General features: G+C 39.6%; 1 protein-coding gene across 1 annotated transcript; it reads right to left on the minus strand.

Annotated features, from left to right (window-relative positions):
- Positions 1-4164: 4164 nt before the first annotated feature.
- On the minus strand, positions 4165-5112 carry LOC307167869 (olfactory receptor 6N1-like; the record flags this gene model as incomplete). The annotated part of the gene is made up of 1 exon (XM_079887176.1): positions 4165-5112. One exon carries the CDS (start codon positions 5110-5112, stop codon positions 4165-4167), a length of 948 nt encoding a protein of 315 aa, XP_079743302.1.
- Positions 5113-15876: the final 10764 nt, after the last annotated feature.

Here is a 15876-nt window from a genome sequence, read left to right on the forward strand (position 1 = left end):
GTCATGGCACCATCTGTTGTAAAGTTTTTCTTTCTTCAAAGCAAACCAGGAGACAGTTGGGATCGCGTTCAACAGAAGTTATTCTTTATTGAGAACTCCGCTGTACGTTGCTGTAGAAACTTCCAACATTGTCTAATCTAACATAACTTTACATGGTATCTTATAGGCTTTTTAGGAGGAGGGACTTTTGGGGGTGGAGACAAATTCAAACAAAGCATGTAAATGAGTAGGAACAAACCCTACTCAGAGAGCGCTACCAGTTTCAATTGAATATGCGTAACTATTCAAATGCTGATATTGGCCAGGAACTATGGTTCCACGAGCCATCCCAGAGCCATTAAAGACAAATGGTGAAAGTCTCACCTAAAGCTAATCCAATCAGCATAAAACAGGTCTGGCAGCAACTGTTGATACCATTCTCCTAACTTAACCTTAAAATGCTAACTTCAATGTACTCAACTTTTACTGTTGCAAACTAAATTAAACATTTAATAAAAATGTAATCCAACACATCAAAAAGTAATCTGATTAGGTAATGCATGTTACAATACATTACTCGTAACAAAAAACAAATATGATTACGTAATGCATGTTACTTGCAACACATTACTTTACTTGTAACATCAAAAAAGTAATCTATAAAAAAAAATGCTCAGAATTTCACTGTATAAAACTGAAATACGGTACCACCACTTTTTACACACTGCTTTAAATGCAAAGCAAGTCAATAGAAGATTACAATCACAAATGTAATATTGTATATAATGGGCCCTATTTTAACGATCTGAAACGCAAGTGTCAAAGCGCAAGTAACTTTGTGGGTGGGTCTTGACGCTGTTGCTATTTTCCCGGTGGGATAAATGACTCTTGCGCCCAGCGTAAATCTAAAAGGGGTTGGTCTGAAGTAGCTTCATTATTCATAGGTGTGGTTTGGGCGTAACGTGAAATAAACCAATCAGAGCATCATCTCACATTCCCTTTAAGAGCAGACGCGCTTTTTCCTTGGTGTATTGCTATTATAACGGCGGATTTGCCAGGCGCGCGCCAGGAGCGGTTCACAGCCGAGGAGAGCAAAGCTCTCGTCACGGCTGTAAAAGAGAGAGAAGTGACATTGGGGATGGAGAAACACACCCAAATTAGCTTCGGTTAAACAGGCATATAATAATGTGGGTAAATGTGTAAGCTAGATGTATGCTTTTATAATAAATTGTCTATCTATCTATCTATCTATCTATCTATCGTTTGTAATAATATGATTTGCAAAAATGAAAACTGCTGCTTCTGTGTAGATTAGAGAATCAAAGTGTATGCGCGTTGTGCACGCTATACATTATGGTCAAGCATGCGCCCTTAAAATAGCATAATGAACAACGCGCAACGCACCACTGACTTTAGACTAGGTTTCTGGCCAGTGGCGCAATTGTTTTATGGAACAGTAAAATAGCACCAGGGATTGTTTGCGCCGGAACACGCCTCCTTTTTTGCGCTGAACCACCCAGGGAGCGCAAGTTCATTCCCTAGTTTAGCGACGTGCTTCTGTGGAGGGAAAAGCGCGCTTTGCGCGGGTGCAAAATAGGAATGAAACATGTGTCGGTGTACAAAGTCAATTGCGCTGGGTGCAAGATAGGGCCCATATAAGACAGAATTACCCACATAGCCTCCCATAGCAGAACTCATTTCAGGTATTTTATACTGTACCTTTCAAAGCTTTCACCACTTGACCACTGACACATAATGGCTGTTCCACGCTCTCTCCACTTTCCTCAGTAGCCCCTGAGGTGTCCTATATTTAAAACAATAAATACATTTAAAAAAAAAAAAAAGGATTTGCATGGTAATGTTCTACTTGCAAAAAACGCTTTGGAGAACCTGCTGAAAGATTATGCTTAAAAGTACATTAGAATAACTATAACACAGTCCAAATGTTTTTGTTGTTTTGTGTATGGTCTGAAACGACATACGGTTGGTTGAGAATTCTCTGGGTAATCGAACAAATCCACATTTGTGTCCACGGTTTCGGCTTGAACTTCCTCCTCACTATGTAATGGATTGGTTCTGCGTGGAGCAGAGTGGAGTGGTTTCCTCAGTGTATCCTTCAGCTGAGTGAGGATCCTCTCCTTTGCAACCTTTTTTTGTCTCTGAACCGAAGTCAACAAGAAATAAAAACTCAGTTATATACAACATACATAACAGTGAAGGGCCAACAGGACATCTGTATATGAAGTCTATAAACAACTGACGTTTAAACAATACCGTAGATCTTCTAATTTGTAGTATCTGCTTAAACATTACTCTTAAAAATACATTAGGTTGACTATTACGCAGTCCAAAAGTTTTTGTTTCTTTCTTAGGGTTTGAAACTACATACGGTTGGTTGAGAATTCTCTGGGTAATCGAACAAATCCACATTTTTGTCCACGGTTTCGGATTCAACTTACTCCTCACTATGTAATGGTGAGCATTACATAGATATATAATATAATGCTCCTCATGAAGGACCTCTCACAGAAAGTACAAGCAGTCAGACAGCAGGACTACAGCATGAGCAGGACACACAAAACAACAAATCCTCAGAGGTAAAATGTCTGCAGATTGAAATGTTAAAAGTTTTATATTTTTTAACTTAATGCTTGTTTGTTGCATTATTATCACTGTTCTACAATGGAAGTAAATTAAGGATAGGCTTAATTTTTTCCTGTTGTCCTGTATGTGTATGTGATAAAGACACATGACAAATTGCTTGTAATACACCCACCCATGTCTCCTAATGCCCACTGGCTGTTGTATGGCTCATTACAGCCTGACAGTGAGGCAGCCTGGAGACAGTCCCACTCAGTCCAAGTGATGGAATTACCCTCCACGTCAGACCAAGGCAGCCCTTGGACTCACATAAGTGGGGACCAACAGGATATACAAATGCTAACAGAATTACAGGTAATAATTAATGTGAACATTGGCCAATTTATATTAATAAAACTTCAAATAAAGAAGTTACTGTCAACACCAGCTTAGACACAAGTCACCAAATTATAAATACTTTGGAGTAAACACTCTACGGTTGCATTATCCATTCATGAAAGGTTTATGCCAATTCAAATTCATTAGTAGACCAGTAGACATAAGTTTACAAGGTGAATAACTTCCAGATGTTCAGCAGTTAATTTTATTTTTAAGTTGTTTTCTATGACAACAATTCAATATATTTATAGAATAAAATTAAATAAGATATACACTGCTTTATGCCTTCGAAACAATACCACCTGGGACCAGGAAGGGGGTTAAATTATATATTTATATTCAATATATTCATATTGCATTTGTATGTCCAAGACACACACACATAGCACATATAAATATTTGTTAACACTTTTTTGTTTAATCTGTCCTTAATACAATTAAGTACAGAGTCACAAGATTTAGGCTACTTACTATATGGTTAGTTGGAATTAGTGTTTGGTTTAGGGTTAGTTGCATAAAATTAAGCATAATTTAATGTTATTGGTATAATAAATACATGTAACGTAATAAATCCCCTGTAAAATAAAGCGTTAATAAATATTTCAGTTAAATCAGTTTCAGTGGGGTGTTAATTTATAGGATTGCAATGACAGTGAATGTCAGTGCTAGTTTCAGAAGTCCCTGGGAAAGAAATAAGGTGTGAAAATGCATTTTTCTGAAGTCAGGGTGTAACATTTGTAGATAGAATAAAGAGAAAAGTTGATGGCCATAGCAAACATTGATAGACATCAGAGTTTTAAATGGGTTTACATGTTCCCTTGTCCATTTTTAACTCCCCTTAAGAAATGTGTGTTTGTCTTTAATGAATATGGGACTCTACCTGTCATGGACACAATTAAGACTTGTGCTGCTTTGATAGCTCCATTCAAGCACAATCAGTGCATGAATGGACAATCAGTGTCACAAGCAGTCAGTGTCACAAGCACAATCAGTGTATGACAGTTAAATTACATCAAAGGAACATACAAATCTTTAACATTTGAAAGAAAAAAAAAAAGAAATAAATATATATATATATATATATATATATATATATATGAAAAGATAAACCAAGCTATCACAATTGTTATGCTGTCCATTTCAATAAAAATATTTCCATAGTGTTAGAATGTCTAGGATAATAAAATCTTTGTTTGTGACCAATATTCAACCAGATATTTCCACTTCTTTTTTGAAAAGCAGTCTCACGACTTCCTTCCGTAGTCTTGTCAGATTTAGTCCATAAATGAGGGGGTTTAAAATGGGTGGTATGAGTAAGAATTCCAGGGCCATGAAATTACGCAAATCTTGTGGCAAACTCTTTGAACCATAACGAGTGTACAGCACATCAAACAGCAAAGCAACAGTCACATTGAGCAATGCAAGAAGATGTGGTACACATGTTTGTATGAATTTGTGCCTGCCCTCTATTGACTTTCTGCATTTTTCAACCAAGTAAATGTATGAGCAAAATATCAATATTGCATGTCCAAAATATATAAGAATGATTACATACCCAATCACATTATTTACTGTTGTAGAAAAACAGGAAAGTTTAACAACTGACCAATTTTCACAATATAGCTTTTCAATGCTAGAGCCACATAACTTTAGTCTTGATGTTAATATAATTCCAACACACATGCAAAAAAATGGAGAAAGCCAGCAGAAAAGGATACATTCAAGAACCCTCTGATTGGTCATTACTGAATGATACTCAAGTGGTCTACATATTGCCACATACCTGTCATATGCCATCACTGTTAATGTTGAAACGTCACACAGAACAGATGAATAAATGACAAATATCTGAATCAAACATCCAGCATAAGAAATCACATGATACTGGGATAATAAATCATACATGAATTTAGGGTAGAATCCACCAGTGCCAAAAAGTCCATTTACACACAAATTACATATAAAGACATACATCGGCTCATGAAACTTCTTATGCGAGATTACAGTGTAAATTATGGTTACATTACACAACACAATTAATGGATAATACATTGCAGTCAATGAAAAAAACACAAATCTTTTCCCCATCGTTTCATTTAGTCCAGAGAGTGTAAAAACTAAGGCAATGGATTCATTCTCTAGTGGTGGCTGCATCTGGAATGATAGGCAGAGTTTTATGATAGTGATATCATTATGCACATCATAATAAAAATTAGTTGATTTGAAATGAAAAGTTAGATCATTTTAAAAATAATCAATCAGATGATTTAGTCAGCTATTTAGTCCTGTTATATAAACGGAAATATTCAGTACTCTAAAGGTAGCATATGCTGGTTCTTCAAAGACGCAAGCAAATTAATTATTAAAATCTTACCACAATCTATTTTTGTTAGTTTGACAGTGTTGTAAAAGGTTGATCTGGTGATATATATAGAGAGAGACTTTCCTCATGCTAATTGCCTTGTTTGTGAACACTTGTTTGGGAAGAATTTTCAAAAGCTCTCTTGAGAATGTTTTTTTTTTTTTTTTTTTAATATGTCAGTCTATACTAATCATGTCATTAAAGTAATATGCAAATGAGCACTTCATTATATAAAATTGTATCACATTGTATTATTAATTATTGGAAATAAAAATCCCCAAATCTTAAAACCCGCACTGTAAAAAATTGCTGTACATGCAGTTTTCCATTAAAACAGCAATATACCGTAGAAAAAATGCATTCTGGGTGATATTTGCCGTTTTCAAGAAAGTAGCCTACAGGAATATACTGTGAATTAACAGCGCTCAAAGTCGACACTCAGAGGCTGTGTTCCAAATCACACCCTATTCCCTCATTCACTATTCCCTACATTAGTTAACTAATAAACTGTAGAAAAACAGAAATTTACTGGCAACCCAGCTGCCAGTGTGAACAAAAGGCGTAATCAATGCCGTGTCGTAATGATGACGCTGAAGCCGGGATCGTTCGCCAGTTAGTGAAACGCTAAGTGATGCGCTAGTTTATGACCGAATCATTGAAAAAAATGCACAAGCGTGGTTTCTAGAGAGAGTAATCGCAGCTCATAAGCAAACTTAACATTACATGTCACATCGATGTCACGTGTCTTTACAGGATTTTTACAGGTTGTGTGTGAACGCACTCTCTGATTCCGGAAAATCACTGGCAGTGTGAATGAACCAAAATCAAACGAACCCGGATCAAATCCCAGGTCACTTTATCCGTGTATTTTCCAGAATCTCTGTGTGAAAGGGGCTTTAGTGAACTTAAAAGAGTTCAAGGCATGTGCTCTTTGCCATCCCTCCCAAGAAGCCTATGACTTAACCCAACAAATTGAGAAACTATTTAGGACCAAGACTAGTTCCTACCTCATGGAGCTCCCCAACGCAGGATGTCTTGGAGAAAGAAGCACAGTCACTCTCCAGCAGTCATTATATAACATAGTATGTGGTATATATACAGTGCTATGCATAAGTTTAGACACCCATACTAAAGTTGACTAAAAAGAGGAATAAAAAATCATCTTTTGGAAACTGAACTTAATGCCTTAATTTAAAAAATTAGGAAAAATCCAACCTTTAAGGACACCAATTTTCTTTGTGAATGAATAATGTATCGTAAATAAATAAATATTCTTCCTTAAAATACAGGGTGCATAAGTTTGGACACCCCTATGTTAAATTCCCATAGAGGCAGGCAGATTTTTTATTTTTAAAGGCCAGTTACTTCATGGAGCCAGGATACTATGCATCCTGATAAAGTTCCCTTGGCCTTTGGAATTAAAATAGCCCCACATCATCACATAGCCTTCACCATACCTAGAGATTGGCATGGTTTTATTTCAGTTCAAGCCTAATAGCTAGTTTGATTTGCATTGAGAGATGATCTTATGGAAAGTACTCCATGCCAATCTATAGGTATGGTGAAGGCTATGTGATGATGAAATATCATAGACAATTCTATTAGTGAAATTTTCACATTTTTTATTTTCATAATTGTTAAAGTTACATTTGGCAGTATGGCTCTCTTCTGAATTTCCCATCCTTTTTTATGAGCTCCATGAAAGCTAGTCAGGGAACAGTAGCAGCTTCTGGGGACAATCTCCCATTTAAACTGGGAAAGCAGCAAAAAAAAAAAAAACAAAAAAAAAAAACACAAAAAACAAAAAAACAAACAGACCATACCAGGCAATCATCCCTGGCTCTTCCTGCTAAATCAAAGAGTCAGCAGAGGATCAAAATGAGCGTTTCAAGAAGCCAATCTATTTAGTTAAAAAGAACAAGCCAATAGATCTACGTGAAGCTAGCAAGAGGAATGAAGCTATAGCTAATGAAGCTGTAATTAAATAAGCCCATTAGTTACTGAAGCAATATTTATTTCAACTACAGATCACAAGCATCACTCATAGCTTTCTGAGCCTCAAGGATGGCTCGAGTGTCTGGCCGGAGGTCAGAGGTGGACAGTAACAAAGTACATTTACTTGAGTACTGTACTTAAGTACACTTTTTTTACACTAAAGTATCTGTACTTTACTTGAGTATTATTTTCTCCGGAAACTTTTTACTTTAACTTCACTACATTTGAAAGACAAATATCGTACTTTTTACTCCACTACATTTGTGTCAAGGTACTTGAGTAGAAAGTAGTAACGTCAGAGGTTGCATTTTGGTTGTAAATGAAAGTCGGGTTGACGTCTGAACCCGACGTTGTATTGACGTCAGCATCCGACGTTGGATTTTGTTTGGAACGTCTGTCCAACATTGGAGATTAACGTCAGTCTGACGTTGGATTCTGACATCAACCTGATTTTCATTTTCAACGTTGGGTTTGGTCTCCTAAATGCGAATTTTGTCATTGTTTTGGAGCACACTAGCTTATAGATAACAGTAAGGCTAACATATTAATACTAAAAGTCAAAAAACTTTAAATAGGGCACTATTTGAGGGAACAGCCATTTGGGTGTCCGAAACCATTGTAGACGTTATTGAGTTCACTTATTCAATCTCACATTCAATCCCACTACTGGAACTGTGTTCTAGAAATAAATTTGATAATGATATGAGGATAGCCATAGATTCAGAGGCATAAAACTGTAAGTATTGCATACAACAATGCAACAATAATAAAACAATGCATTGACATTTACTTTTTACTTTAGATACTTAAGTACTTTTAAAAACAAGTACTTCTGTACTTTTACTTAAGTAAAAATCAGTCTTTATAACTTTTACTTGTAACTGAGTAATATTTGACCAGTAGTATCTGTACTTTCACTCAAGTAACGAAGTTGTGTACTTTGTCCACCTCTGCCGGAGGTACTTTTAATAAGCTGCCGAAGACCATCTTCCCATAGCTTTTAGGGTAGAAACAGGAGTAGAGGAAGCTGCAGTTGTAGCAGCCCCTATGCGCAATGAATGAGCCGAATAACACTCTGGGGGAAGTCCGCAGTATTGACAAAGCAGGCGGAAACGGGATGCAAACCAGCCTCTGGACATAGGCTTTCCCTCCTCCGTTATAAATAATGGGTCCTCCAGACGAGCTTGTGGACGACTCCTCAGATAAGCCAACATAGACGACAGAGGACAAAAAGCAGAGTTAGTTTCAGAAACATAAACAAAAGATCCTTCCCTGTTTCTATCAGTTTTTGAGTGCTTTAGAAATATGGTGAAGTGGTGAGAAAAAATTGAAACATCAGATATTGTGAGGTCATGTGACCGATTAAAGGTATCTGTGCGTTTTGAAAACTCGCCACCTCTGAGAAAGCCATAGAAAGCTGTAAGCAAAACAGATTCTAACATCATATCAGAATAAATACCAAAGCATCCCTCTCTCAGACGTGATATTATTTTTTTCAAAAGTGGAAGTGTGAGAGGGAGACGATGATCATTGCCTTTAGGTTTCTCTTTTTTAAGTCCATTAAGCAGGAGACAAATTGATGAATTTTCAAGCAAGCTGATGGTGGATGGATCCAAGCAGCGCAGGTGGAATTGAATGCCGGCGATCATACTTTTGATGGATGAAGGCTGCATTTTAGGGGACTCAAAACAGTGGACTATAAAAGCACTAACATTGACAGGAAGTACATCTACAGAGAATGTGGCACAGAAAGAACTAAAATGAAACCAAGCAGTGTCGTACATTTTTAATGTCAATGTTGCTAGACCACTGCGCATGTACTTGGCTGCTGAATGTAAATAAGATTGATGGGTCATGTCTAATCTATTACGGTTTGGCTGAAAGGAGGGCAGACCAAGCTGGCTGATGCTGAACCTGGACACAGGAGGTGGAATTTCTGAAATTCAAATTGAGAAAGAGAATCAGCAATTTGATTGTTTAAAGGGGGGGTGAAATGCTCATTTTCACTCAATCTCCTGTTAATCTTGAGTACCTATAGAGTAATATTGCATCCTTCATATCTCCAAAAAGTCTTTTGTTTTATTAAATTTTTAACATAAAGATAGGCTGTACCGAGTCTTTCCGGAAAAAAACGAGCGGCTGGGGGCGGGCCGTGTGGGCGAAGCTTAGCTGTGCTAACGCGCCAAGCTAGTGACAACACACAGAGACATTTGTTCAACAAACAGTTTTACTCACCGTCCGGTTCCAACGCACGACCGCGAAACTTTATCATTGTGACTGCTCGATCCTTAAGCATTAGACGATCTGCAAATCCGTGGATCTGGGCTTTGTTTATAAAACAATCATCGTCGAAATGCAGGGAACAACAGTCTTACAACACAACTCCGTTTATGCTCAGGAAAACAAACTCCATCCACGGGTTCCTTAACGCTGGGTTCTTTGGGAATCTGTGCAGGGTTGTCTTGCCCTGGCAACCAAAAACACACTTCTTTGGTGACATTGACTTCCCAAAAGCCGGGCAGGGCGCTTTGATGGCGAACTGCTTTCACTCTCTTGCTCTAGTCTACGAGTGCGCGCGCGGCCGCGATCTTACCAGAGAAGTGCCCTTAGAACCCATATAAGGAAATTCCGCCCTATCTTACGTAAGACAGAGCCATACTCGAAAAAAACTTTCCGAAACTTGTGACAAACCGGAAGGAGTATTTTTGGAACAAAAATACTCCTTCAAACGTACAACGTAGTTTTTGAAACTTTGTCCATGTTTAGCATGGGAATCCAACTCTTTACCAGTGTAAAAAACTCAGTATGCATGAAATAGCATTTCACCCCCCCTTTAAGCCTGGAATGTGAACAGCTCGAAAAATGATGTTATCCATGACAGATAACCAAGTAAGGCGCCTGACGAATCTGTTGATAAACGGAACTGATGAGCGACCTTTGTTAATAATATTAACAGTTGCCTCATTGTCGCAAAAAACTGAATTTGTTTTCTAGACCATTGTTTGCCCCACAGAATGCAAGCTATCACTATGGGATATAATTCCAACAGAACGGTGGACATGTTATTATCAGGCACGGAAAGCAGCTTCTTTGGCCATTTACTAGCAAACCACTGACCATTAAAAAAAAAAAAAAACCCGACAGAAGGCGCAGCATCTGTATACAATTTAAGGGCTACAGAAGACTCCAGATCATCATAATGAAAAAAATAAATGCCATTCCAATTTTCAAGGAGCAAAGACCAGAAGATCTGATCTGCAGCCTGCATCTAAGGTAACTATGTCCTTAAGATCTTTAACTGATTTGGATAGATCAAGGAGTCTGGCAATAAAAGACCTGCCTCTGGGAATTATACGCATCGCGAAATTAAGATGGCCTAGTAGAGAAAGCAAATCTCTTTTTAAAAAGAATATGGACCTTTGAGCATTTCTCATGATTTCTCTAATGCGATTAAATTTCTCAAGGGGCAACGAGGCTTGTGTGACATGAGAGCTATGACGCTTGTGTGACGTCAGTAATGGGCGCCGTGTTACGTACACATATAAGCGTCACACACTCGTAGCTCAGGTAAGCGACTCCCCTCTGGGGTGCTGTCTCTTCTCCTGGCTGGGTTTGTGATTGGGGTGAAGCAGTTCAGGTAGCTTCACTTTCCATCTGCTGTTCCCCTCCCGTGTGGCTTTGTCACTCCGTAAGCGAGTTTTATACTCAAATGTGCGTATGCCCTCTAATCTTGCCTTTTATGTTGGCGTGTTACCTTCTCTTGTCGGCCTGGGCGTTAGTGTATAAGAACGTACACTGGATCATTATTCCTTTTAAACCGAGTGTTTGAATGTGTTGACTAGTCAGAGTTCCGCAACGACCTGCTGGAGAAAGTGTGGCTTCGCTTTCACGATTATATCGCTGCTTTGTTCCCACGTGGAGCACACGTCCAGTGTGCTGTCTTCATCAGGATCGCTTTTGAGCGTACTCCCGTCTATTGGGGCGTGTGGAATATTATTTTTTTCTTTTGTTTTGGTTTGTGTGGTTGAGCTCTTTTCTTTAAGGGCATTTGTTTTGTTTCATGTTGTATTTTTGTTGTGATTTACTTATTTTTGTGTTATAACTCAGTGGCTGATTCCTTTTCATTTTGAAGAGAAACCATTTATTTTGGGTGTATTGAGTATTGTTTATTTTGCTGATTAGTCAGCTGACCTTATAATTTCAACTTAATGTAATTATTGGTTTGATTTAATGGTTGTAGCTGTCTTACTGTTTTCAGATATTTGTTTATTTTGTCTAGTTTTGTCTTCTGATAATTCTTAATGGTTTAGTAAACTTAATCTGAAGTTTTTCTCTTATGTGGTTGTTCGGTTGCAAAATTTAACTTTATTAATTTATGTTTGGTGTGTGCGTGTGTATTCCTCAGGAGCTGCAGGTTTACTCGGGACGAGGGCGTGTGACGTGCGGTGGTGGTGTTTCTCACGGATTGCAGTGCTTTGCTGTATGCATGAGATCTCACATTAGTACAAGTGTGCGTGTGTGTGGCACAAACCGGAATTGATCTTTCACCTAATTAACCTGAAGTAAGGTTGCAGCCCTGTGGATTGTCGTGTGTGTGCGTGAGTATGTGTGTGTGTCCCAATCTGTTGTTAAATCTATTGTTATTTTAAACTGATTAAAATAAAGCATCTTTTGTAATTTTGTACACAAGTCTGTGTCTCCTATTTATAACTGCCTTGGTGGTGAACCTGTGTAGCCTTTAGGCATAATTCCTGGGGTGAAACTCCCCAGGTGGCGTAGTCGGTGCTTTGGTAACTGTAATTGTATTCAGGCCTAGTGAGTGGGCCTTTTGTAATTGCTCGGATGCCACAATCTGGCGCAGTCGGCAGGATCCACCTAGATTTAGGAAGTTCTGTGGAGATGCAGGTTTGGGTATAATATTCTTTTTTTTTTTTGTTGTTGTTGTTGTTGTGTTTCTCTTTTTTTTTTTTTTTTTTTTTTTTTTTTTCTTTCTCTCTCTTTTTTTTTTTTAGGTGGGAACAAGGCAGCGGTATAGGTTTCACTGAGAAATTGTTTTTTTCTTATAGGTATTTAAAACAAGAAAATGGAAGAGTTGCAGGAGTTGCGGGATCTGATAGTACAATTGAGAGCAGAGAACGAAAGCTTGCGATTGGAACAACAAACCACCCGTTCTGCAGGTACTGCTCAGGTTAGTGAGGCTGCTGTAGTAGATAGGCCTTCCTTAGGGGAGGCCAGTGCTGAGACCATTGATAGGTTTGTTTTTGTCCCAAGGGACAGGAAGTGTCCGAAATTTAATGGAAAATCAGGTATAGGTATAAGTGAGTGGGTCGACGAAGTACAGGCGTGTATAAGAGCACGTTGTATCCCTGTAGCAGACCGGGCTTTCTTCCTCTTTGATCATCTAGAGGGAGAGGCTCGGGAAGAAATTAGACATCGTTCGGCTACAGAGAGAAGGGACCCAGCTAAAATATTTGCAGCCCTTCGTGAGTTGTATGGTTGTTCCTTGTCTTACGTAGCTTTACAGGAAGCGTTCTTTTCTCGGAGACAGCAGGAAGGGGAGACCTTATTGGAGTTCTCCCTTGCCCTGATGAGTCTTCAAGAGCGGGTAAAGCAGCAGTCATCTACTGCTATGCCAAATGCTGAAATGCTATTGCGTGACCAATTTGCGGAATTTGTTTTAGATCCGGCATTACGTCGTGAACTTAAACAGTATGTGCGCCGTCAGCCAATGTGCACTTTTTTGGAGGTTCGAGGCGAAGCCATTCGATGGGAGCGGGAAGGGGTGCCAGGAGGGGCAAGAGGCAGAAGTCAGTCGCTTCCGTTAGTACATGGAGTTCAATATGGGGTGCAAGGGACACAGAATGTGGACGCTGGTGGTCCGATAGCAAAATTTGAGTTGGGTGAGTTGAAAGATCTGTTAATGCGTCAGCAGGAACAGCTGAACCAACTAGCACAGGGTCTTGCTCGGGTGCAAAACCCCCAGTTTCAAAACTCTGTTCTTCGTAGAAACCCTGTGATTTGTAGGCGTTGTCAACGCGCGGGCCATTTCGCTAGGGACTGCGATGGAGCACGTGTTCCTCCCCGCGCTGGACTCTCCCCCCGGGCTGCACCAGCGACCGGGGAAGGAAATTTGCGCTTTGTCCGGCCGTCGGAAAACTAGCTCCCACCGAACTGCAGAGCCATCGCTCGGTTGGGGAATCCATTGTTCTCTGTAGATGCTTAGAGTACGATGACGCCTATCCATTGTTCTCTGTAGATGTTGTGAGTACGATGACGCCTATCCATTGTTCTCTGTAGATGTTGTGAGTACGATGAAGCCTATCCATTGTTCTCTGTAGATGCTTAGAGTACGATGACGCCTATCCATTGTTCTCTGTAGATGTTGTGAGTACGATGACGCCTATCCATTGTTCTCTGTAGATGTTGTGAGTACGATGACGCCTATCCATTGTTCTCTGTAGATGTTGTGAGTACGATGAAGCCTATCCATTGTTCTCTGTAGATGCTTCGAGTACGATGATGCCTATCCATTGTTCTCTGTAGATGCTTCGAGTACGATGACGCCTATCCATTGTTCTCTGTAGATGTTGTGAGTACGATGACGCCTATCCATTGTTCTCTGTAGATGTTGTGAGTACGATGACGCCTATCCATTGTTCTCTGTAGATGTTGTGAGTACGATGACGCCTATCCATTGTTCTCTGTAGATGTTGTGAGTACGATGAAGCCTATCCATTGTTCTCTGTAGATGCTTCGAGTACGATGATGCCTATCCATTGTTCTCTGTAGATGCTTCGAGTACGATGACGCCTATCCATTGTTCTCTGTAGATGTTGTGAGTACGATGACGCCTATCCATTGTTCTCTGTAGATGTTGTGAGTACGATGACGCCTATCCATTGTTCTCTGTAGATGTTGTGAGTACGATGACGCCTATCCATTGTTCTCTGTAGATGTTGTGAGTACGATGACGCCTATCCATTGTTCTCTGTAGATGTTGTGAGTACGATGACGCCTATCCATTGTTCTCTGTAGATGTTGTGAGTACGATGACGCCTATCCATTGTTCTCTGTAGATGTTTCGAGTACGATGACGCCTATCCATTGTTCTCTGTAGATGTTTCGAGTACGATGATGCCTATCCATTGTTCTCTGTAGATGCTTCGAGTACGATGACGCCTATCTATTGTTCTTGGCAGATGCGTTGAGTACGATGATGCTTATCTATTGTTCTCTGTATCCCCTGTAAATGATTTTAAGTGCGGTGTCGCTATGTGGCTCCTGTCTAATTTTTGTCTGCCCCTGTTAGGCCCTGGCACTAGCCTGATGGCAAGAGTCGTTAATTTTGTCTCTAATGTTCTCATTTGAGTTTATTTATCGTCGGGACGCCGATTTAAAAAAATGGAGGGTAGATTGTGACATGAGAGCTATGACGCTTGTGTGACGTCAGTAATGGGCGCCGTGTTACGTACACATATAAGCATCACACACTCGTAGCTCAGGTAAGCGACTCCCCTCTGGGGTGCTGTCTCTTCTCCTGGCTGGGTTTGTGATTGGGGTGAAGCAGTTCAGGTAGCTTCACTTTCCATCTGCTGTTCCCCTCCCGTGTGGCTTTGTCACTCCGTAAGCGAGTTTTATACTCAAATGTGCGTATGCCCTCTAATCTTGCCTTTTATGTTGGCGTGTTACCTTCTCTTGTCGGCCTGGGCGTTAGTGTATAAGAACGTACACTGGATCATTATTCCTTTTAAACCGAGTGTTTGAATGTGTTGACTAGTCAGAGTTCCGCAACGACCTGCTGGAGAAAGTGTGGCTTCGCTTTCACGATTATATCGCTGCTTTGTTCCCACGTGGAGCACACGTCCAGTGTGCTGTCTTCATCAGGATCGCTTTTGAGCGTACTCCCGTCTATTGGGGCGTGTGGAATATTATTTTTTTCTTTTGTTTTGGTTTGTGTGGTTGAGCTCTTTTCTTTAAGGGCATTTGTTTTGTTTCATGTTGTATTTTTGTTGTGATTTACTTATTTTTGTGTTATAACTCAGTGGCTGATTCCTTTTCATTTTGAAGAGAAACCATTTATTTTGGGTGTATTGAGTATTGTTTATTTTGCTGATTAGTCAGCTGACCTTATAATTTCAACTTAATGTAATTATTGGTTTGATTTAATGGTTGTAGCTGTCTTACTGTTTTCAGATATTTGTTTATTTTGTCTAGTTTTGTCTTCTGATAATTCTTAATGGTTTAGTAAACTTAATCTGAAGTTTTTCTCTTATGTGGTTGTTCGGTTGCAAAATTTAACTTTATTAATTTATGTTTGGTGTGTGCGTGTGTATTCCTCAGGAGCTGCAGGTTTACTCGGGACGAGGGCGTGTGACGTGCGGTGGTGGTGTTTCTCACGGATTGCAGTGCTTTGCTGTATGCATGAGATCTCACATTAGTACAAGTGTGCGTGTGTGTGGCACAAACCGGAATTGATCTTTCACCTAATTAACCTGAAGTAAGGTTGCAGCCCTGTGGATTGTCGTGTGTGTGCGTGAGTATGTGTGTGTGTCCCAATCTGT

The sequence above is a fragment of the Squalius cephalus genome (genome assembly GCF_949319135.1).
Source record: "Squalius cephalus genome assembly, chromosome: 11".
Classification (NCBI taxonomy): domain Eukaryota; kingdom Metazoa; phylum Chordata; class Actinopteri; order Cypriniformes; family Leuciscidae; genus Squalius; species Squalius cephalus.